Here is a 23,375-nt window from a genome sequence, read left to right on the forward strand (position 1 = left end):
TGGCTGCAGCGCCTCGCGCCGCGACCAGGCCGCCGGCCCTCGCGCAGGAAGGGCGCGAAGACGGCGCCGTGGCACAGCACCACGGCAGGCTCCCAGCTCAGCACCACGCCGCTGCAGCTCCAGGGGCCTGCCTCCGCCTCCGCCGCCTCGCCAGGCCCGACACGCTGACCACGCAGCCGCTCCGCTCCGCCGCATGGCAGCGCCTGGCGGGGGCCAGCATGCGGGGCTGTTCCACGCCGCGCTCAGGGCTGGGGGGCCGCACGCTGCAAGGCGCCACAGTGCCCGGCAGCGCGAGGCCCAGCGGCACGAGTCCTCTGGTGCGGTGCAAGGCCCGGCGGTGCGGTGCAATGGCAGGCGGTGCAAGGCCCGGCGGTGCGGTGCGAGTCCTCTGCTGCAGTGCAAGGCCCGGCGGTGCGGTGCAATGGCAGGCGGTGCAAGCCTCGACGGTGCAGTGTGGTGCGGTGCAAGGCCCGGCGGTGCGGTGCAATTGCAGGCGGTGCAAGGCCCGGCGGTGCGGTGCGGTGCGGTGCGGTGCAAAGGGCGCCGCGCGCCCCCGGGCCCTCCCCGCGTGACACCGGCACCGCCCCACGTGGGCGGTGCTGCGGCGCGGCGCCCATTGGCGGAGGCGGCGCGGCGCCCCGCCCCCATTGGCGGAGGCGGAGGAGGAGGCGGAGGCGGGGCGCGGGGCGCGCGCCGACGTGGCGCTGGCGGGGCGGCGCGCGCGCGCGCGGGCGGGCGCGGGCGGGCGGGCGCGGGGCAGCGCGGCGCCTTGCAGCGCGCTTCGTGCCGCAGGGCCCCCGGCTCGGCCGCTGCAGCCTCGCTGCTCTTTCCAGCAAGCAGCACCCAGGCAGTGCCCCCCCATCGTTCCGACCACCCTTTTTTTATTGATTGCTTTATTTTAGGACCCCAGCACCAGCCCCAGCCCCCCACCCCCTCCTGTTTTTAAGTCCCGGTGCAATTACAGTCTTCCCCGGTCAATTATAGGCTGGGTGTTGGCATCCGCTTTTCTACTCCGAGCTCAGTTTGTTCCCGGATAGAACGACCCGGGATACAGCTCAGCCTTCTGCACAAAAACCGTTTCTTCTCTGCTTTCCAGAAGAGCAGGAAACATTATTCACAAAAACAGGCCCAACGGTTTATGGCTTGGTAGAATCAGTCTCTGGGGCACAGCTTTTCCACCCTGCATCAAGCGGCAGGATGAAGAGTCATCTCTTCTCTAGGCCTGGCCTAGCCCAGGGCATAAGGGAACATTAAAGCTGCCCCTTCTCTAGCAAAAGATACAACTTCCTAAAAGGTATTTTGCAAAGGTGGTCAAACTCCAGAAATGCGGTTTTTCAATACTGGAAGTGCAGAACAAGACACTCTTGCCGACAAGTGGACGGAGCCTGTACTGATAGGAGGTAGCTGCAACCTGCCATTGTTACCTACAGTAAATTGGAGCCACAATTTAAACTGTCCCCACAGGCTCAGAGGTCGGGATCGCTTTTCTTGTTGTTCAGGCGCTACGGTCTTCGTTCGAGGTTATTATATCATGAACGAGGCCTTCACTAATTCCTAGCACCAGATCCCCCCCAAATCCGGCTTGTAACCTTAGCATTTGAGGAAAGAGAAAAATCCTTCCTGGAATGTTTTGGCAGCTCTGCTGGCTCCTCCGCGGCCACTGCTCCGGCCTGGCCCTCGTAGCTCTAAAAGGGACGCGTTGCAATAAGCTTACAACGAGCCTCGAGGACTCGGGCCCCGGAAGCCGGTCTGTTGGACCACAGCATACAGGAGGAGCGTGTTTCCGCCAGCCACAAGCTCTTTAACAGCCCAGGGGCAAGTTTATTTTGCTGGTTCCATTTTTTGTCATGGACTCCAATGCGTCTGTGCACAGACTTGTCCTAAATCTTACGGTCCAAAGCATCTGCATCACATACCGAAGCGCAGCTGTACATACTTATGGCCTTGTGCTGCGTTTCTATTGCGAAAGGCGGGCAAAGTGCTTCCAAGCTTTGCACTGAGCACACAAATGGGTTTCAAGTGTTCACTGCTATCAGTAAGGATACAGACATACAGACTGCCTACGGAATAAGACGCGGCAAGATGCAACAGTGAGTTTGTTTTCCGTTTCACTTGCGTTTAGGCTTTTTTCCCCACAGACCTCCTTTTTTCCCCAATGGACAGATATGCCAAGCAACTTCACTCAAACTGCCAAGCAGCCGTTCAGCAAAAGCCCGTTTAGACTGAGGATCACCACCCCTTTGGAGGAGAAAGACATGTCTTTATTTAACTGAAAACGAGTGCTAGACAGTAATGAAACTTCAGACAAAAATCTGTCGAGTATAAAAGAAACTGGTTTAGTCTACATTAATAACCTTATGATATGCAAATGTCAAACACTTCCATGCTACAACAACCGAAAACAGCTTCATGATTTCTTACTGTTACAGCACAGCGGAGCCCTGCAGTAAGAAGATTCCACCTTCCCGACCGACAGCCTGGCGAGCTCGGCCCGCCGCTGCAGACTGCTGCTGGGAAACCAAAGGATGCGCTCACGTGGCCTCTCCCCCGGGCTCGCCGCTCTAGGGAGCAGAAGCTGGTAACCACGTCCAGGCACCTAAAACTGTGAGGCAACAGCAAACACACGTGCTTGTGGGTGCTCTTTTCCAACTAAAACTCCCTGTGAAGTGAAGAAGCTTGATTGCACGAGTCAGTCCCAACAGCACCCTCTTCATGATCAGCCAGTGTGACACAGCACAACCATCCTATAGATCGGTTAAGCCCAAATCTATGTTTATTGAGGACTTCTAATATCATGATACTTTGTTCAGTAATTTGCGAAATATCTAAATACCGTTAAATATATTTTAAAAAAACCCTAAACAGACTCTGGACTAAACAAGATGAATGTTAAACTAAAAAGTTAGAAGGGACGCTGTTTACATTAACACTTTCTTTAAAAAATATAATTGCTTTCTTTTTTTTTCTTTTTTCTTTTTTTTAAGTCAATTAACCACAGTGGTGAGACGTGCTCTCTTTTTCAGCTGTTACAGTGCAGTGTGCAGAGTTTTACTTCCCAGATCACACCAGCCCCATTGTAACCGAAAGCCCCGGTTTCCATAGGAAACTGTGGCAACTGAAAGGGACAACTTGCACCCGTGTGCAGAATTGTGCTGTCTCCCAGTCATGTGGAAAAGAGTTGTGTCACCACTGTGCAATGGAGTAGATGAAAACCAGGAGTCTCTTGGTCAATGCCAGTACGTGGTTGGAAAGCCTTCCATGTTCTATTAGAAAAGTCCATAGGAAGCTGTGAACAGGATCAGTCCAGAGGAGTAAAACTCTATGTCTGTCCCAGTATCAGTCAATATACTGCGATAGCCAACGAAAACCTTCGCCATAGCCTTGCCTCTTCAGCACGCTGCACATGAACACCTCCATGGGACGCGTGTTCAGGTCTTTCAGTGGCACGTTTCCCTAGGAGAAGCCAGAGAGAAATCAGGATGGCAACAACCCAAGCGCCAGGGCCAGGCCCGTGCAAACCCAGAGAGACCCTCTGGCTGCACTCGAGTACGTAGCAACTGGGTCACGATCTGGGGAAACCCCTCTTAGCCCAGGGTATCTCCTTTTCCAGCTTTACACAGACTCTTTAGTGAGACTGTTGTATGCTGAGCTCTGCAATGTATCAGAGCAGCTGCTGAGATGACCTCTAGTGCAAGCAGAACGCTGATATCTAGTGGCTCGGGAGAATGAGCATTAGAAGCACTTAAACAAACCATTTTCTAGGCACATAATTTGATGTAGTAAGTGCAGAAACCAGCATTTGCAATATTTACAGTGTAATACCAGAAGCAATTTTCAAGGGCGTGGATAAGCTAGCACCAAGAGCAGCGTTGCAGTGTTTTACTACTGCTATCCAGCATTTCCGATTGACTCTTTTTAAACATTGAAAAAATGATTAGATGGTTAACTGGGCAGAAATGCAGAATAATGAAAGCAGGAGAGCCAGACGATGTGTTAAAACACTAGCTTGACATCTGTCTAATTTCCTAATCATTGTAGCGGTATTGCTTTTTTGTGCAGCTCTGGCAGTTTCAAAACTTGCCCAAGGGTGTTATTATTATTAAAGATTCAGCTTGGTCAATGTTTTGGACAAATTCACAATAATGTTTCAAGTAGTTTCCAGGTGGAACCTCAATTCTGCAATTAAATGCATAAGCTCTCCATTACCTTCAGAAGATTGAATGCTTCCCTACCTTTCCTGTGGTCTGTCCGTAAAGCCCAAAGATCTCCCGCAGCTTCTCCTCACTGATGGCCTCTGGTCTGTCAATCTTGTTACCCAAGATAAGGATTGGCACATTGGATATTGTTTCATCTGTCATTAGTGCCTGCGTGCAAGACAGACGAGTTAAGCAGAAGCAAAACAAACGTTCATCGTTTGAAGAAGCTTTGTGTTTCTTTCTTTAAGCTCCATGAGAAACAAGGGATATATTTTGGTACTACAGAACCCCCCAGAAGAGGAATCTTTCCAGAAAAGATTTTTAGAAGAAGCTGCTACGTGCACAGGCTATCTGAAAGCTCTTCAAAGATGGCTCAAGAGCCTACGGTGGATGCACAGTAAGGACATCCAGGCTTCTCCAAGTCTTTGAAAATATATGTATAGATCTACACTGATCCTGTCACAGCATAAAACTAACGCGCAAATTCCTCTAAGTACACACTTCGGGCACTGCATCGCTTGCATAAAGGGTGCACTGGAAGTGCAAGTCTGAAGCAGGAGACTCTCAGAACCCACTGCTCCAGCCCAAAAAACGGGAGTATTAACTTTAGCTATTCAAAGGTGTTGGTGGAGGGAAGGAAGGAAAAGGGAAGTTTACATTAAGCTCAACTTTGGATTCCATAAGACGCGAGTGATCTGCACAGTCCACCAGGAAGACAATCCCATTAATTGCCGGCAGGTAGTTCTTCCAGACCCGGCGAGCTGGAACACAGAAGTGATAAACACCACCCTGTAAAAATGCTACTTGAAGGAGCAGGAAAATGACACCCCGAAGCAGTAGCCACAGTTTTTGTCATGATTTCCTCAAGGCAATAGAAGACCACCTAGTGAAGGGACAGAGGCTAGGAAAGCACCGAGTTCAGAGTGCCAGTTACGCTCCCTTTGCTTTCACAAGTCATCACACCTATTACTTGCTTATAAATCCTCGCTTGTCAGCGAGCCAGCCACATGCCCAAGTACACGCTTAGCTCGTCTCTGTAATGCTTACAGTGTCATTTTCTTCTATTCTAGCTCTTAGAGCAACCCCACTGCCACAATCCTGTCTGTCAGTCTTCTGCTTAGTTTGCTGGATAAAGGCGATACACAAGAAGATGCCGACACGTGGGTGTCCCCTGAACTGAGCACTGTGTGGGATATACCTGGAAGATTTTAGTCAGCTTTACAGGAGCCAAGGGAATGCTCAGCAACCCAGGATGCCTTTTTAGCCAGGTGGGACCGCTCATAACCTCTCACACAGCGAGCGCCGGGGAAGGAGGGAATTGTGCTATTCTCCCGAAAAATCAGTATGTGCAAGGCCACAAGGTTGGTCTATTCCGGTAACACCGGAGAGCTCTCCCTGCGCAGTTGGATAAACTAATCATGTCTGCGCGTCAGCAACCTTGGAAGTGCTTTTATCACAGCAAGTTGTTTTTGTGAGGAGAAAGGGACTAGCTTTGCAAGCCCATGCCAACTAAAACCAGGAAGCATATACCTGGCTCAGCCCAATGTTTGGATATTTAAAGGCTAAAAAAACTTCTCAAAAGTTTGAAGAACACGACAGATCTGAGCTGGCCTTATTCCACATATCTCTTCCCAGCAGTTGGGGACGCCCGATGTTGCAACAGGGAGTATACCAAGACTGCTAACATATCAAAAAATATTCCTCGGTGGCACCTTAAATTAGTATACTGGTATAATCAATCAAATTAGGGCTGGGATTAAATAAAGCCTTTTCTCTTTTTCTGTGCACTGTGTTCTGAGAGTATTCCTGGCAAAGCACCTGGCTAGCTCAGTGGGAGCTGACACCAGGATGTCTGAAAACAAGTAGCACTAGAAAGCTTTTCATTTGCATGACGAACATTTTGAGGATGACCAGTTTAAAGACTAGGATATTGAACTCAAGTGTAAGTACTACAGTGCACATAACAGGCTCAGAAGACCCTGTGCAAAAGCCAAGTCATTCAGACCTGACATTCCCTATATTTGTGTGCATTAAAAAAAAAAAAAAAAATAGAAAGAACCTTTTCTTAGAACTTCTAGAAAGTCTAAAAATGAAAATTCAGCAATTATTCAAAAGAATAAGCCTTCTATGTTCAAGTCTTCTACGGCTAAAAATATTTCAGGCAGCACAGCATCAACTGACAGCAAGTTTTTTCCAGATTGCCAGAATTAAGTATAAATATTTAACTGCTAAAATAATTGGTATCCTAGAGCCAGAAGGTTATTTCCACATATAACTCCATAAACCATTTTAGGCAACAGAAATTAGGTATTGCTAGGTCTCTTCAGTAGATTTTGCTTAAAGTGGCTTGAGAACATCATGGAAATCAGCAGATTGACCTCATTCAGCGTCTCCCATTCAGCAAGTTCACTTTTACCTTGTTCATGTCCACCCAGATCAAAAGTTGTAAAAGTCATTCCAGCAATCGTCAGCTCCTCTGATGCTAAAAAATAAAAACACAGGCTGCATTCCAGAAAAATAAAGATGCTATCATGGCCAGAATTTCTCGGTAATATGTATATATAAATATCACACACGCCTTATATAAGATATCCATACACTATAGAATTCAGCCACCGAAATGGAGTGGGAGAAAACAACTTCTCCTACCTCCTCACTCAAGCACATGCTTATTAATCTGCAGTTATTACACTTTTCATTAGAAACACATTCCCTCGGCAAAAGGGGTAAGTTCATCTTAACTGAACCACGTTAGTTCTTGGGCTCTCAGTTTCACATTTGAGAGGAAGATGCAAATTTACTTCAGCTCAGGAAACCAACGTGTGAAAGGTAACTGCGTCCTCAAAGCCAGTTTTAAGGCTGTTGAAGTCTGTCTCCGCAGCACAGAGCTATCATCAAGGCATCTTTCAACACCACACTCTGATACATGACTCGATAATTAAAGAAAATATCACGCGAGGCGCTCTGGGTTCGGGCTTACTTGGATGTAGTGTCGGGACATGCTGACCCAGCCTGTCATCTTTGAGCATGTGCAGAAGAGTGGTTTTGCCTGCATTATCCAAGCCCAGGAACACAAGTTTTCCAGACTTTTTGTACAAACCTGGAAGGTAAAGAAAACATCCAGCAGGCTTATCTTTGCACACAGGCAGAAATGCTTCAATACTTGCCACTGTTTAGGTATGAATCCCCCTCCCAAAACAATACTGTCATCTATTTATATACAGTATTTCTAGCATAGACAGAGAACATCACAGGAAAAAAAAACCAAAACCAAACAACAACAACAAAACGTGTCCTGGCTTCTACCAAGGCAACGCAAGATAATACCTACAACAACTGGTGTTTTCTAAACTCATATTTCTTCAAATAACATACTCTTTTCTCCAAAAACATTTTACATCTATGGAATAAGCATCAGACCGAGATGTTAAATTGCCCCCGTGTTTGATACATCCTATCAGAAGAGTGTGCAGGGAAATATTCTTTACATGCAATGGATTACAGATCAATCTGTCACCCAGAAGGAGTATTTAAATGTGGAAATGGAATAAACTCAAAGAAGATAGCACAATAAGCAAGTTTACTGAAGAAAAAGTGCAAAGCATGAAACAATACATCATATTCTATAAATAAACAGTGATTTTTTTCCAACTCTAGCTATGCATCTGCCCTAAGCAAGTTCCATCATGTTTCCAACCGGACTTTTTCAAGAGAAAAAAAAATAATTTCCTGAAAACTGTGAGAAGAGTCTTTTGTAGGCAAACAACTATCAATAAAGCCATTCGAGTGACCATCTCACTACTACTAAAAGAAAAGGCTGGTTCTGGATGTCAGAAATAAAGTAATCGCATCAAACTCCAGCGGTCATTATAAAGAGAAGACGCTCAGGATACCACGACGTACCTGCAGTAAGGGAGACCTCCCCAAAGGCAGCCGCCCGGGGCGTCTGCACGAGGATGGGACACTGCCATTACCACGCTTCCTCCCTTATGTCCCAAGAAGTGCCCAGGACAGAGGGCACCGACTCCTCCAGCAAGGACCGCGGCTGGATTTAAGACTTTGGCAGGAGGAGCCTTCCTACAGACTCGCCATCATCGGCGCCTCCGGAAATGACTGCTCGCAACGTGGTAAACCAGGCAGCCAAAACACCCGGGCCTCCCTCGACCGGGCAACGGCGCCTGAGTCAGCGGCCAGCACGTCCTCCCCCGCGTGCTGCTAAGTTTGAGGAAAAGCAAGCTAGCCAGCAGCAGCGGCGAGAAATAAATAAGGGCGAACACTGGTGGAGCCGGTTAGCTCGGATACTGGGAGGAGGCCTGGAATCCACACCGATTGCCTCCCCGACTAAGCAGCAGGCCTGCCTTTGGCACGTCACTCCCAACGGGATCCACAGAGGTCCTCGGGCATCCCTCAGGTGCTTCCACATTACCGGGCCATCCACGAAGGCTCCTCCTCACCTTTTAGGAGTTGCAGGTTTGCACCTCCTGGATTCTACATAGGTAAAAGCGCTGCCCTGGATGCCCACACGGAGAGGGTGTTGGTAGCTCTGGGGCTCTTACTTCTTTAGGCAGCTGTCTAACGACATTTTTGCTCGACCCAGTTCTCCTAAGCTTCATCTTCCTTCACCGGTCTGTAAAGCAGGCAGACGGTTGCCCAGCCGGGACTGAGGGGCCCTACCCTTCATGTCTGCAGTGAAGACGACTGAGTTGTATCAGATTACTGCACAAACCATCTGGCAGTATATCGTGCACCTCTAGATAGGAATTAACATTCTTATAAGTCAGATGTTTTTCTGTTACCCTATTGGTCTATTTTTCTATCCAAAAATGGATGCTGTTGGAGACAGAGTACTGAACTAAACGGGCCTTTGGCGTCAGCCCAGCTGCCCTCACGTCCTCTATACAGTGCCAGAGAAAGCTCCAGCGGGAGCCAACCAACCTGAAGATATTCTAAAAGTTTCCCTTACTGGAGCGGGCGGAAGGAAAAAGGTTGAGGGAGTTGCAGCCTCCTAACCAGACTTCACACCAGCCTGGTCTGGACTGCCACCCACTCCCGCACGGATCCGCTCCAGCCGCCACGCTTTCAGGGGCAGCAGCGACCGACGCGGCGCCGGCCGGCTCAGGCGAGTGGCAGGGCGGCTTTACCTAGGAACTGCAGCACGCTGCTGAAGCCGTTGTAGATCCACTCGAAGATGAACGACATCGCTGGAGATTCCTGGCCTGCAGGGACACAACCGAGAGGCGTTTTCGGCCGGCAGCCGCGGCGTCCGCGCCGGCGCAGCGCTCCCCGCGCCGGGCAGGCGACGCGAGGCCGGGCCCGCCGCCCCGCGGGGAGGTGCTGCGCGCGGCCGGCCGCCCTCCGCCTTCCCTTCGCCCCGGCCCCGGCCCTGCCGCCGCCCGGCCCGGCGCCCCTCACCTCCGGCCGCGGCCCCAGCGACTCCCCTCCCTCGGCAGCCGCCAGCTCCCCGCCGGAAATGCGTCGCCCCGCGCGCCCCGCCCCTTCCGGCCGCGCCAGCGCCGCGCTGGCTCCCACGTCGGCCGTGCGCGTGACGTCACGGCGGCGGCAGCGCTGCTGCCGGCACCGCGGGTTCGAGGCCGCCCCCCGCCGGCGCGACGCGCTGCAGCACCGCCCCCGGGGCGGGAGCCCCTCGGCCGTGTCCTTCCCCCCCCATAACCCGCCCCCCCAGCCCCCCGCGCCTCCCTTAGGCGGAGGGGAGAAAGAAAGCAGCGGCACAAGGTTCAGTAGTTTTTATTGCTAACGTCCAGGCCACGTACCACATGCGCCGCTCGAGGGCGAGCTGAGCTCTGGTGTGATTTACAAGTGTATTGCAAGACTGGGCAAGCAGGATTTCCTGATTTTACAAATTACATCTTCTAGCCTCCACAAGACCTCGAGACACCAACAGACACGCCACTGGTAGATACGCAAGTCTAATTACAATAAGTTAGAGGCAAGGTCTCCTTGCTGACAGTGAAGCTATTTTTCTATTGCTGCATGTAGTAGCTTCTTGGTGGGAAGAACACAGTTGTTGCACCATCCATCTTTCAGCCTTAGTTTTTCTGGTAATAGAACCACTTGTCAACTGTATTGAGCAGGGGAAGAGAGATTTAATCCACAGTTAGCCACACACTTATCAAATACAGTCATACGTACAAGCCTCCCTAGCAGCACCGGTGTATCTGGTTCTGGGCCAACTGCTGCTCACTCCCTAGTTCCCAGAGCAGTGGAAGTTGTACTCGGGGACATGCAGTGCTTCCCCTGAAGCCCACAGCACCTTCCTGAGGGACAATGAGCACAGCCTAGCATTCAAAATGCTTCTGCTATGTACAAAAGCAAAATTAAGAGACAGCAATTGAATGTAATGCCTCAGTGTCGAGGCACCCTTTCTCAGTTTGCCATTACTTCAAAAAGGGAGTAACTGCACATGACTCATTCAGGGTGAGGGCAGCAATCCAGAGCCAGCTCAGATTCCCTAACACTCAGCTGTCTGACCTGGGAAGGTAAAACTCATTTTATTGCAAACTCCCATGCCAGCATGAAAGACATGATTACACGCCTTCAATTTCTTTTCCTATTACCCCTAGAGACTGAAGATGACAGCTTTGTTCAGCCATCCTCTGGCGATACAGCTGTGAGTTCTCAACTCTTCCCAGGACAGTGCCATTAGGTCATACTTGCCCCTGGGTCTCGTCCCTATTACAGCAACCTCCTGATGTCAGGCACGAGGTGCCTATCACAACCTCGCACAGAAGGAAAGGAAGACAGCTGACCCGGACTTGTCCCGCAGCTGCAGTTTTCTTAGGGAGCTGTGCTTTATGTGATGCATTACGTTTCAGACACATGTGAAGAGCCTTTTTACCAGCTTGTAGATGACACTTTTCAGGGACAGAACTCTGATCAGCAGGTTAAGCAGCAACTGGAGTACCAAATTCATGACCAGCTTCTACCACTCCTCTCTGTGGGTATGAAGTACTTCCCTTCTTCAGTTTGCCTGCATTTTCCTTATACTGACAAAAGCCCTGCTTCCGAGGCACTGGTAAAAATGCTCTGCTGCTATTGTAACACTTCAGTCCTCTGAAGTGCTTTTCTTCCAGCTCCAAGGACCTGCCACAAGCCACATCCCTTCAGGAGCAAACTGCAGCATCTCAAGTCTCCTACTTACTGCTCATAGGCCAGCCTCGTGTACTTAAATAAGGAATTAAGGCAACAGCAGAAGTTATTCAGGTATTAAACAGCATTACCAACAGAAGTTAAATCTGACAAGGGCTTTCATTTTTCCTAGTGCCAGAAGCGTATCATAACTATCAGTTAAGACCCTCATTTTCCTACTGATAATTCCTTTGAGGAAGTCTCCACTCTGCTTTGCAATGTAACGTGGGTAATGAGACTTACCTTCAGGTGGGATTGGGTGGGCAGCTTTACATGGTGGTGCCTGAAACAACAAGAGTATTAGCAGGTAGCAACTGTCAAAGCAATTGAGGTTAACTTTACACCTGAAGCTCACTAAACATCATTTAGAGATGCACGAATGTTTATTGAGCACAGTTTAAAAATCTAAGCTGCATAAATTGGTCTGTGACAGTCAGTGCTGGACAACTGTGAGAAAATAAATAAGTTCCCGTACAACATGAGTCCTGTCATCACCACTCAGCCTCCTCATTCCGTACCTGTCCTACATGCCAGAGGTGCTCTGCTCTAAACACAAACAGCCATCCACTCCCCTCATACTGTAAAGCCATCCGTTTCGAAACACAAACAGTTACTGCTCCACTGTCTATGCACTTGTCTGTAGCCTGCTCTTAAAAATAAAAAACCCACCAAAGCACGATGTGCTGGTGGAATACAAGTGGAAAAGACTTTTCTAGTTACACTTCTATACATTGAGGTGATAGTTTCATTTTGATCCTCCTAGCCCATTCCTCTAACTGCTTTCAAGTTGCCAACACAGGATTTCACAAGCTTAGGGAGATTCAGGCAAGTCCTGAATCTGGATGGGGTACTGCACTGCCTTCAAGCCTTTCACTGCAAAGGATGCAGGGCCCCTGGCTGCCAGTCTCTCAGAAGTCAGGCTTTCTGATCAAAAAGGGTGACCTGTCCTGTGAAACTCTTGAAAGGTCAAATATTTAAACAGTCTTTGAACAGCTGACAGCAAAGCTATAGTTCAGAAATTCAGCCCCACACAAAGCCTGTTTTGGATTCCATCTCCCAGATGACTCCAAGGGCAAGGAGGCGGCTCTGGAAGAATGTCTGACTTTCTCTACATCCCTCTTCGTATTTAACCAGAAACAGGTGCCGAGTCCAGTCATCCAAAAAATTCTGAGTATTCAAAACACCGTCCATAGAGGCAGGACCTTTTATGGTACCACACAAATCGCTTTATTTTATCTGACACTGAAGTTGGGGTTGGATACTGGGACCAATTTGTACTTACTGCATCCACAGTAGCTTTTGCACACTCTTGACTACAGCAGAAAGGGCTCTCTGACACAGTCAGATTTGTGCTAGAAAAGAAAGGTTACTTGTGAGAATGTGAAAGCCAAGTTTCTCCTCCAAGAGTACTAAACAATGGGATACTAAGAAGCATTCTTATAGTTACCAAATTTAAGGGGAAGATGGGCAGAGTCAGCGAGCTCCTACCAGAAAGCACGTCTATGGTTAGGAAAGCAGGTTTCAGCCTTATTTGTTTAGGGGAAAGGAATATGTACTGTAACATAAGTGTTAACCTACCAGTTGATCTCCCCTCCATCCGTTTTTTTAGCTATTAAAGCTTTCCAGTGTTCATGAGTGCTTTTGATAACGTTCACTGCAAAATCCTAAAGTTGAAGATGAGAACAAACATCGCGTTATATGTAAATACTAGACCATTTAGCCCAGACTATCAGTTACACAGCATGAGAGACCAGCATTTACAGGCTGATTTTAGATAGTTTCTAACTCAGGAAGGTACTCAAAGAGACCTCTTTCATGACTTTGCCTTCCACGGGTAGCGGCTGAAACAACGGAGATTTTATAACATGAATTGTTTTAACTTCAAGATGGGAGGATATGCTCAAGGTCACCCAGTGAGCCTGAAGCCAAGAGAAACTGAATCCAGATATTCCAGTCTCAGGCAAGGGCTCTGCTACAAAAGCACCCCCCTGCTCCTCCCACTTGGTTTGTCTAAAGCAGCCAGTTGATCTTGACCCACCTGCAGCCTTTCCTCCACTCTAGCAAGTCACTCAGCTGCTGTGCACATCAACAGGAAGAGACACACACCTAATCTAGCTTTGCGAGCACTTAAAAATGAATCTGCTTCCAATCATACCACAGCTTTTTTCTTAAAAAGTAGTATGTACTCAAGCATTAATCTGTCAGCTTGGAGAAGGAAGCATACACAATCCTTTGTTAGCATGAACACCAGGAATAAATATCCTGGTTTGATACTACAGACGAAGCCAAATAAAACACTGCAGGAACACGCGCAACGTTCCTGCCCCTACCTTCCACCTCAGCCTTTGTTCCAGTTTCATCCATTCTGAGGGGCAGTTAGATGGTCCAGCCCACCCAACCTAACACCTTGCTCCTGTTGAAGAGGACAAGCCCACTCCCATTTGACTCCCACTTGTTTCCCCTGTCCTTTCCTTCCCACATCAGACTTTTCAGACTCTCTCCTGCTTCTTTGCACCCCCTTTGGAGCTTTTACAGCCTGCGAGTAGGTTCAACTCACTAACCCACAAAAAACCAGACCTGACCAAAAATAGCACACCTCTCGCTATATGGTGAGACTCATCAGACCTGGCACAAGGGAGGACACAAAAGCAGGGTTTCTCCCTTTCAGGAGCAGTAAATTACTAGATCACTCAGACTTTATCTGACTGAACCCTGAAAAGAAGCGGAGGCAGAGGAATAACGCTGCCAAGGCAGAACCCTTAGTCAAAGGGCATCAGGGAACACCTGACAAGTGTTACAGAACATGCTTGAAAGAGTCATGCATACAAAGGGGGCCAACAGCTCCATTCCCAAGCATAAGGGGAAGAAGCATTTCAGCTCCTAGAGTCTACTAGGAAGCAAGTGAAGCAAAGGGTGAAGCCAAGCACCCTTTGCACCACAGCAGGAGCAGAGAAACCTGAGGTTTTTCATTCTGGTTCTAGGACTGAGACTCCTGGCCCTGAAGTGATCCCACATGGATGGACTCCAGAGGCAAAACTGGTAATATCCAACAGCAGTGCTGCGATAACTACATGCTTTTGCTCTTAGTATTTCTGCTAGCACCAGTCTGGAAACAAGCAGAACAGATAGTTCTTTCTACTGTTTTTTCAGCCTAAGTCAGCTATCACCAGCCCTGTAGAAATCCAGTGTCTCAGCAACTCATCATCCATTTCCCCACACATCTAGAGCTTACTTTTTGGACAGTGTGCCTTTGCAGATGCACAGTAAAGAACAATGCTGTCCTTACCTTGCCTTTAAATTCACCATTAAAAGCAAATTGGTTTTCTGGCTTTCCATCAGGCACTTTGTATCTTCTGAACCAGTCCACTGTAGCTTCTAAGTATCCGGGCTTCATCCTTCTGACATCATTGATATCTAGCCAGGGAGAAAAGGTTTGTTAGCCAGACAGCAATTGCAGAAGTTACCTAGTTATCACCCTGCTCTTTCGAGTTGCCCCTCAGGTTACACTAAAGCCACAAAGCGAGTACCTGCTAAAGGACAGGGAAGTTAGTGTCTCATCTTCAGTTTAAATCCTGACTTCAGCCAGATGCTTGGACACATTTAAACAGCTTTGGTTAGAGATTTAGTGGACAAGTCCCTTCCTTCTGGCTGAACAGCCATCCTTTTCTTCACTATCAGGCTGTGCAAAGGATGGATAATAAGTGATAAACAGTTGGATACTGTTTTGGTAGAGGATGATAGTGCCCTGTTCTGCTGTCCTGGCCAGTGTCACATTTGATGAGTACACTGACTCTGTGACATTGCAGGAGCAAGTCAATATTCTGACCTGAAAGTTTCTTGAAGGTACCCGACTGAGAAATGGAAATACTGGAATGCATCCTCCCTCCTGGTACTTACCATTATAGTTGTCTGCTTCGGGGTCTTCAATGTTGATAGCAATTATCTTCCAGTCTGTCTCTCCCTCATCAATCAGTGCCAGCGTGCCCAGCACCTTCACTTTGATTACTTCTCCTCGAGAGCAGACCTGCAAGGAAAAAGACTTTGTTGGCTGTACTGATGCATTTGAGGAACGCGCAATACGGGTTTGTGCAAGTTGTCAGAGTTCGGCAAGCAGTTCCGTACCAGGAGATGAGCTGCAGCTTATCAGCATTTCATGAGCCTTGGCTCATACTTTGAGATCTCAACCATAATCTTCAGAGGCACCACAGAGGGGAAACATCACATTAAGATACAGGAGGTAAGAATTCAGTAAGTGATTTGACTTCAGAGATATTAATTACATGTTTCAAAAGACAGTTACCCTTTAGAGTGCATTACCTTGCTTCCAATTTCGCACACATCAATTGGATCATTATCTCCACAGCAGCCGGTATTTTCATCTTTATGACCTGGGTCTTCCCAAGTCTATGAAAAAAACCACACAAACCTCATAAGAACTCTCATGTTTCAAGAGGAAACAAAAAGAAGGTTTATTTCTTGCAAGCTACTGCATTGAGGATACAGATGATGACCCACTACACACTTGCTTTCAGTTCTGACGTTTGGGCTACTATTTTACATGTGCCTGCAAATGCAGTTTTAATCTAAGTTAAAAGTTCTTATTTTGCCAAGGGTAAACTGCTCCCTCCCACTGACAAACCTTCTTTCCAGACAAAACATCTTTCCAGACTTCCTCTTCAGTTAAACAGCTGCATAAAGGTGAAGTTCACATCTATAAAGAATATTCATTGATTTGGCTGCCTGCCTGTTCCTCTCCCTATTCATTTCTTAACAGAAGTTTCCTGAATTCCAGATAGCTGTTCAAGAGAGATGGAAGAGAGAGAGGGTGTATTGTTTCCTTCTAGTTAAACACTTAAAGACACACTGTTACACCAGAGCAGTAATAATAACGTCACATATCCTGTGCTACCCAGTATCCTACTGCATCTCAACTGAAGCAGTATTAGACTGTAAATTGGAAGACAGGCCTGCAGAAGGTATTTGAGTTATGCCTCCTAACATAACGGCTGCTTACCACACACTTCTGATCAGCAGCGAAAGGATGTAGCGCCCACTTACGCCATAAGGAACACCTAACCGTAAGGTCGTCGAGATAAAAGGAATGCTCCTCCCAGACGTCTGCATGCTGGGACGTAACTACAGTCACCACCTCGTGATGCATCTCAAGCACCGAGGGCAACGTACTGGAACGCGTGTGGTGCTGAAGGAAGTCGTTTGCCCTTGGCACAAGCCTCTTTGGGTCCAGTAACACACGACTGAGGGAAGGCATCAAAAGTCATAATCCTGCACAAAGAAACTGACTCCAGAATTCATGCAAGGAGAAAACAGTCTAACCTTGAACCACCACCTCAATCCACAGAACTGTGAGAGACTAGTATGGGAGAACTCCTTCCAGTAGTTAGACTGACTCCAAAGCAGCTCTGAAAGTCTACTCAGCTGACAGGAGCTGCACATGCACCCAGAATTCAGAGAGAAACTCTCTGTGTAGGACCTAGAAATTATTATTTCATAAGCCAAGGTGTTTTATCACATAAAACTTCAAATCACAGGGAAGGGTTGGAAGAGACCTTGAGATGTTTGGCTCATCCCTCCACCCAAAGCAAGACCAACTCTAGGTAATCATTCCCAGACAATCCATTCTGGTACTTTGTTACCCTGGCCACAGAAAAGATTTTCTCCAGGGTATAAACTGGAGCAGAGGATTTTCAGGTTAAGCCTATTACTTGTCCTCTCCACAACAGAGAGGAGAAACAATTCAGTCCCTATTTATGCTCACTCTGCAGCAACATTTTATGCATGTGAAGACTTGTATTCCTCCATTCTTATTCAGACAAAAGCATCTCCAATTCCTTCATTCTCTCTTTATGTAGGTATAGTTTCTAGAGGTCCAATTGCTTCTGTAGCTCTCCACTAGACTCTTCAACTGGCCCTCATACCTAGAATGCCATACCACATCCCAGCTGAATTTTAGCTGCATCAAGTATAGGGAGCATCAGTGACAGATGCGAAAAAAACCTGCTTATCAAGCCAACCTTTGAAACAACTTAAGCCTAAAGAAAAGTAAAGCCATACCAACAGAACAGTTCTCAGGCAAGTGTAGGCCCCAGTCTCAGACCTGGGAGGCCTTTCAAAAGTCGCAAGAAAGTCTGAACGCTCACAAAAGAAGCATGGAAGACAGCAGACATGTTATTGAAAAAGTCTTCCCTTTCCTGGTATTTTTTAAGAGTGATTAGAAGATCCCACTGGATTTCACTTGAAGGTTTTTTGATCAGAAAGACATAGGCTGGAGATTTTTGCTGCTCATTACCTTTAGCAAGAGATGTATGCGTACTTCCTGTGTTTGTTTCAAAGCTACAACTATTTTGAGTCCTCCATCCAGAAGCTATGGAAGACATTTAGAGAAAACACTTGATATGTACTGCTATCAAGACCACAACTGGCAAATTCAGAGCGTTTCTGCCGTCGCTGATGGAATTTATTTACCTAAAGGAACCTCAAGCCTTAAAGAGCATCAGAGGCAAACATCCTTGCTCAAAGTTTCTATGCACCCAGCAGACACCAGTCAATTAAGAGCACTGTTGCCAGGTGTCACCATCTCTGTTGGTCCCCACCCCCAGCCAGCTATTTCAAGGAAAAACCTGTCTGCGCAACTGCACATATCTGCCTCACGCAGTCTCTGGACTTCTGAGGGCCTCTCTGCCACGGAGTTCCAACACTGAGAACTGGGCGTCTATCGCAGTCCAACAGGTCAACGCATGAGTCATGCTGTGTATTTTACAGGTTTTCCTGACTCTGATCAGCAAGGGGCCAAAAACTGGAAAGATATTACAGCCTTCAGATCTATTTGGGCTTTCATTGTCCACATACAAAGTCCAAAATGATCTGCTATTTCACTGTAAAGAGTCAGCTTAGGAGCTGCACACCTAGATCCTGTATCATTAGCTTGAAACTTTGGCTCTTTATGCTTTACCAGGCAGAAACAGAGTGTGTTGTGTTGCCGGATGCCCACTATGAAGCTTCATCTTCCTTGTGCAGTGACAGCTTCTTTCATCCAGAGACAAGGACCTGCAAGCTACTGTCCAATTGAATTGTTAAGTGGTCAAAGTCAAGCGGAGAAGTGACACAGCTGGCACTTCACTAACAGCAGTGCTTATCCTTAAAACTTCCAACAGCTTGTTTACACTATTAGCTGCAAGCCTACCTCTGGAGATTTCTGCTTATAATTATCACTGCTCTCCTGACAACTTTTCTCATTAGCAAGATTACATCATTTGCAACTGCATGTATGTTCCACATCAGACTTTCAGCTGACCTTCCTTGTTAAGCTGGTAGTAATCAAACACACATGCAAGCTTACCAAGATGGCCTCGATGGCCAACACCCAGCCCTGCTCCCCACCAGAAAGAACAAGCCACAGAGACTCACTACAGTACCTGAGGGATTGCACCATAATTCCAGATATAACCCTTATGGGGAAACACGTTAGCTACGTAACGCAGCTTTCCTTTCTTCACATCTTGCTTAATTGGGTTTAAGGGATCCTTTGTTGCGATCTGGAAGAAAAATTGTAAAAATCTGTCTTTACTTTGCTTGCTAAGAAAACCTAAGCAAATTTTATCAAGTTGACTGCTAATTGACAAGCCCAGAGGCCAACAGCTACCACTGAGGCCAAAAGTAAATACAGGACATTTCCTGGTACACCACCAGCTCCCAAGATTCATTTTTCAGCAGACTTATCAATGTCTGAACCAGAGATGGGATTGAGACCCTTCAGACGCTGCTTTAATCAGAAGTCACAGAAGAAAATCAAATTATTCTGACTTCTGCAAGCCTCAGCCTCCATATTATGCTTCTAGTATTAAGTATATATTTACATAGAGAGTAGGCATTGCGCTTTGAAAACTTGCTTGACATGACATCTGCAGTATTGCAGGTTTTGAAAGGCCTTTTTTAGCAGGGGTGAATTATTTTCTTGCAAGTTATAGAGCCAGAAATGTTGGGCTACCCTTTTTCAGAACGTGGAAGTGAAGGTGAGGAGGAGAGAATCAACAAAGCCAAAGACTAATAAACTAGTCAGTTTGAATACTTAGGATAGGAATTTTAATATAGTTACCTCCATTTTAGCATTTGTCCATCGAGGTACTTCCACAACCATGTTGAACACATTCTGAAAAAAGCAAAAATATCAGTTAATGGGAAGGAATTTCAAGACCACACTTTAAACTAGGACACACACATAAGTACTTTGCATGAAAACCATAACTTTTTGCTTCTTGCGGTGCCAATTTGGATACACATGGTAGAAGTCCCACAGTCCAGTCAGTCACACATCATCACTCAGACTAATTTTAATCCCATCAACACACTTTCCATCAGAGTTGCAACCTGTGAACATCTCCATCATATTTTTAGGTCACAAAATAGCAGGTTTAAATGAATCAAATCCAGCTGCATACAAAAAATTCCAGGCTTAACAAAGTGAGGTTTTAGGCACATTCATTAAATACAAAGTGTTTAACTTCTACAGCAAAAGCCATCCTGGCAATTTAGAACAGACAATACTTACGGGAGTAAGCCATCTATTTATTAATGCAGGTATCTACATACTACCTTGAACACAAAGAAAATCAATACAAAAGTCAAACTGTCTTGACATAGGAAAAGATGTCCTAGCTTCCTCTCCCCAGGCTGACCCTCCTATAAAAGCAGACTTTTTATGGATGACACTCGAAAATATCTCCCATTGACTCCAGCTAGGCTGACAGTACTTTTGAGAGCTCAGCATCCGCATCCCTTCTTTCCCAAGGAAAGAAGACCTTTCACACTTGAGTCTCAACATTTGCCATTTGAAGAGATTAATGCTTTTAACAAAAAGTTAAGCCTTGCTCCCTAGCATCAACAAGTTTTCTAATCTCCAGGTTAAGCAGTATTAGCATTGCAAGAGGTAATACAAGACATGCTAAATCCCTTCCACCTGTATTGCACCACAACTGGACTGTTATTGTGCAGTCGGTGCTGTTATGTCATTGACTTTGCTCACACCCTTCCCTAACAAAAGTTTATTACATCCCTCAATTGCAGGGGTGAGGTCACTGCTGATTCCCAAATTAAATGCAAAAGGGTATATATATATATATATATATATATATATATATATATAGTTTTTATGCAACTTAAGGAGAGGAATAAGGCGGATTGGGACTGGTTAGAAAGGGTGCTTAAGGCTTTGTAGGCAAGGAAAAAGGACTTGGGGATGCATCTTTGATACATTCAAGGGAAGTTTCTAGGAACTTAGGCTCACAGTCTCCCCAGTCCAACAGTTCAAGGGACAGATCTGCCTTGGTTGAGGATACCCAGCGAGTAGCCCAAGGTCATTCATTTGGAATGCTACAAGGAGAGCAAGGCACACAGGTACAGATAAGGTTAGCATATCCCAACCCTAGGTTTAAAAAAACAACTCTGCAGTCCTCTCAAATGTCTTAGAAGGATAAAGACCAAGGAGCCCAGAGAGAGTAAGGTAACCTTTTGCTCTAAGCTGGGTTCCCTATCACAGCTGCTAATAAACCTTCCAAGTAACAAGCAAAATCTCCCCAGAGAGGCATTCCAGCCAGAGAGAGGTCTCAGTGCTCAGTCCTATTGTGCAACTTTGGAGCCAGTGACCTTCACAGTACTGGTGACTCTTAATGACTTGGCACAGAGGCATTGGCAAGTGGCACTAAGTGCCTGAAGGGACATCAGTAGTCCTGGTTCATTTGTTAATCTTTACTAATCTACAGAGACCTCCTCACCTCCCAGGTCTTTCCCACCCTATTTTGTGATCATCTGCAAAGCTTAATACTGTCTGAACTGTCTTTGCCTGAGTTACCTTCCAGACATCTGTTTTTGAAAGCTGGTTTCCCAATCAGCCACAGAAACTGCTTTGCCACTGTCCTTGATTACAATCTGTCTTTTCCCTTCTGAGCAGCTAAAAGCTACCTCAGATTTCCTGACAGAGCGTATTTTGAGAACCCCATCTGAAAGCCAAACTGACAACCCCATCGCACAGCTAAATTGACTGCTTTCAAGCAGGCAGGCTCCCTTTCTGCTTACTCTTCTGTTTACTCTTTTGTTCCCATAACTACCCTGTGGCTCCACATTGCTGCAGTGAAGGAAATACTATGCAGTAATAAAAGCTAGCCAGCCAACGGGCTCCTTTACCCTGTCCTATCTGGACACGCTCAGACTGTGGGGCTGTATTCATCCTCTGGTGAGCAAATACTGCCTGCTACAGTATTTTTACTGGGAGAAAGACTGTGGATAGTGAGGAGTTTGTACAGGGGATTGGGTGGCTCTCCCTTAACAACGTATGTTATACATCCGTTTTCCTCATAAAAATTCTCGAAACTTGGAGAGGAGGTGGGATATATATGTACTGTCTTGAGCTCTAACCCAGCCAGCAGCTTGACAGAGAGTTCATTTCAACAAGCTACATATTGATAACGCACTTGCTCTTCACATCCTCTCTACACCCACCTCAACAGTACCCTCCAACGACCTAGAAGCGACAGATAAATGTAAGCCCTGCTGGAACTCAGCTGGACGGATGACCCCTACGGCTTGCCTCACATAATAGAAAGAGGGGAAATTCAAAGTAGGTAATAGCAAAGATGAAGAAAGAACCTCAAGAAGGACTCACTGGAATTCAAGATCCTGCCCAAGTATGACAGCGTGGAATGACTCATTCAGCCACAGCTTAGCTTACATGCAGGACTCCCATAAATGTCTAGGGAAGTGCTACAGCATGACTCAAAGATCATTAGAGGTTCAAAAAGCTTACAGTTTATCACTTTCATTAGCTCAGTACCCTCCAATAGCCTTCTCAAACAAAAGTCAACTGATAAAGGGAAGACTTGCTGCCAAAGAGCCCAAGTTATCACTGAGAAAGTGTTCAGTGAGAACTGAAGACCAGCTGCCATGGTTTCCTAGGTGCCCCACAGCTAAAGGATTTTAGATGGTGGTTTAGAACAGCCTAATTCGACAAACTGCTGGCTGCCTGAAGGACATAAAAACTCTGCATCACTGCAGGTGGCAGGTTCCCCAGCTGCTCTTTTTGCAAGGCAAAAGGTCTCTAGAAGTTGCTGGAATGAGAATTTAATGTTCTCACCTTCTATTCAGTAGCTGATCAGATTGCAGTGGCATAGAGCAACCTCAATGCAGTCAAAACCCAAGCCTGAAACATCATGCAGCAATAGCATACGCCTCCGGAGGCAAGAGCACAGCGTTTAGTTAACTGCAAAACCGCTTCTTTTTTAAGCTAAGGTGTTTTTGTGCGACCTCATGGGCAAGTCCAAGACAGCTACTTGTATCCCACGCTAGCGAAAGGACGCCAGAGCGCGATCCCCTCCCTCATTTCTCTCCTTCCGTCTCCTTCCACCTGAGGCCGGCAGCGGCCTGCTGGAGGAGGCGGAGGGCCCCGGCCCTGCAGTGACCCTCCCGCCCAGGTGCTGCTCCCAGGAAGCAGCGGGGGGAGCCCGGGACCCCCAACCTCGGCAATTTCGAGCTAGCACTAGTAAGCACACGGACACAACACTTATCCGTACGCCCCAAAGGGGCAGCGAGGACTCTTTTCTTTTTATTTTTTTTCGGTACCGTCCGTGCCCCAGCGGGCTGAGGCCCGGTCTCCCCCCCCATTACCTCAGCGCCGTCCGCGTAGATAGGGATGTCGTGGAAGGGCGAGATGTACCGCCCCCGGCCGTCCTCTGCAAGGCAACCGCACGCGTTAGCTTGCCGCAGCCGCCGCCGGCCCGGGGGGGCTCCCCGGCCACGGCCAGCCGCGGGGATGGGGCAGGAGGGGGGCGGCGGAGGGGGGAGGGGGGGCACTCACTGAAGAAGAGCCGGTACTCGAGGCTGTGCGGCGCCGCGCGCTCCTCCACGCTGTAGCCGGCCATGCTGCTGCCGCCGCCGCGCGCACGCGCACTAACGGCCGCCGCGCGCGCACACGCACTAACGCCCCCCCCGCCCCCCGCGCGCGCGCGCGCGCCGCGCCCGCCACTG

The 23,375-nt window shown here is 47.6% G+C and overlaps 3 protein-coding genes across 3 annotated transcripts in view; 1 reads left to right on the forward strand and 2 right to left on the reverse strand.

Annotated features, from left to right (window-relative positions):
- Positions 1-1,558, forward strand: part of SPOCK2 (SPARC (osteonectin), cwcv and kazal like domains proteoglycan 2) — a 5,648-nt gene extending 4,090 nt beyond the window's left edge. Inside the window, 1 exon segment of the mRNA XM_067299585.1 lies at positions 1,500-1,558. Within this exon segment, the coding sequence (XP_067155686.1) occupies positions 1,500-1,558 (59 nt within the window).
- Positions 1,559-2,239: 681 nt separating this feature from the next.
- On the reverse strand, positions 2,240-9,642 carry SAR1A (secretion associated Ras related GTPase 1A). Its single transcript, XM_067299705.1, has 7 exons — positions 9,609-9,642; positions 9,338-9,412; positions 7,177-7,296; positions 6,613-6,678; positions 4,854-4,957; positions 4,233-4,364; positions 2,240-3,453 (listed from the first exon to the last, which is right to left on the reverse strand). Exons 2-7 carry the CDS (start codon positions 9,393-9,395, stop codon positions 3,337-3,339), a joined length of 597 nt encoding a protein of 198 aa, XP_067155806.1. The 5' UTR covers positions 9,396-9,412; positions 9,609-9,642; the 3' UTR covers positions 2,240-3,336.
- Positions 9,643-9,925: 283 nt separating this feature from the next.
- On the reverse strand, positions 9,926-23,297 carry PPA1 (inorganic pyrophosphatase 1). Its single transcript, XM_067299706.1, has 11 exons — positions 23,206-23,297; positions 23,016-23,080; positions 19,456-19,509; positions 18,776-18,895; positions 15,660-15,746; positions 15,240-15,366; positions 14,629-14,756; positions 12,921-13,006; positions 12,625-12,694; positions 11,586-11,625; positions 9,926-10,275 (listed from the first exon to the last, which is right to left on the reverse strand). The coding sequence occupies exons 1-11, from the start codon at positions 23,267-23,269 to the stop codon at positions 10,244-10,246; spliced, it is 873 nt and encodes a 290-aa protein (XP_067155807.1). The 5' UTR covers positions 23,270-23,297; the 3' UTR covers positions 9,926-10,243.
- Between the last annotated feature and the right edge of the window lie 78 nt (positions 23,298-23,375).

Source organism: Apteryx mantelli, chromosome 7 (genome assembly GCF_036417845.1).
Source record: "Apteryx mantelli isolate bAptMan1 chromosome 7, bAptMan1.hap1, whole genome shotgun sequence".
In the NCBI taxonomy this organism is placed as follows: Eukaryota; Metazoa; Chordata; class Aves; order Apterygiformes; family Apterygidae; genus Apteryx; species Apteryx mantelli.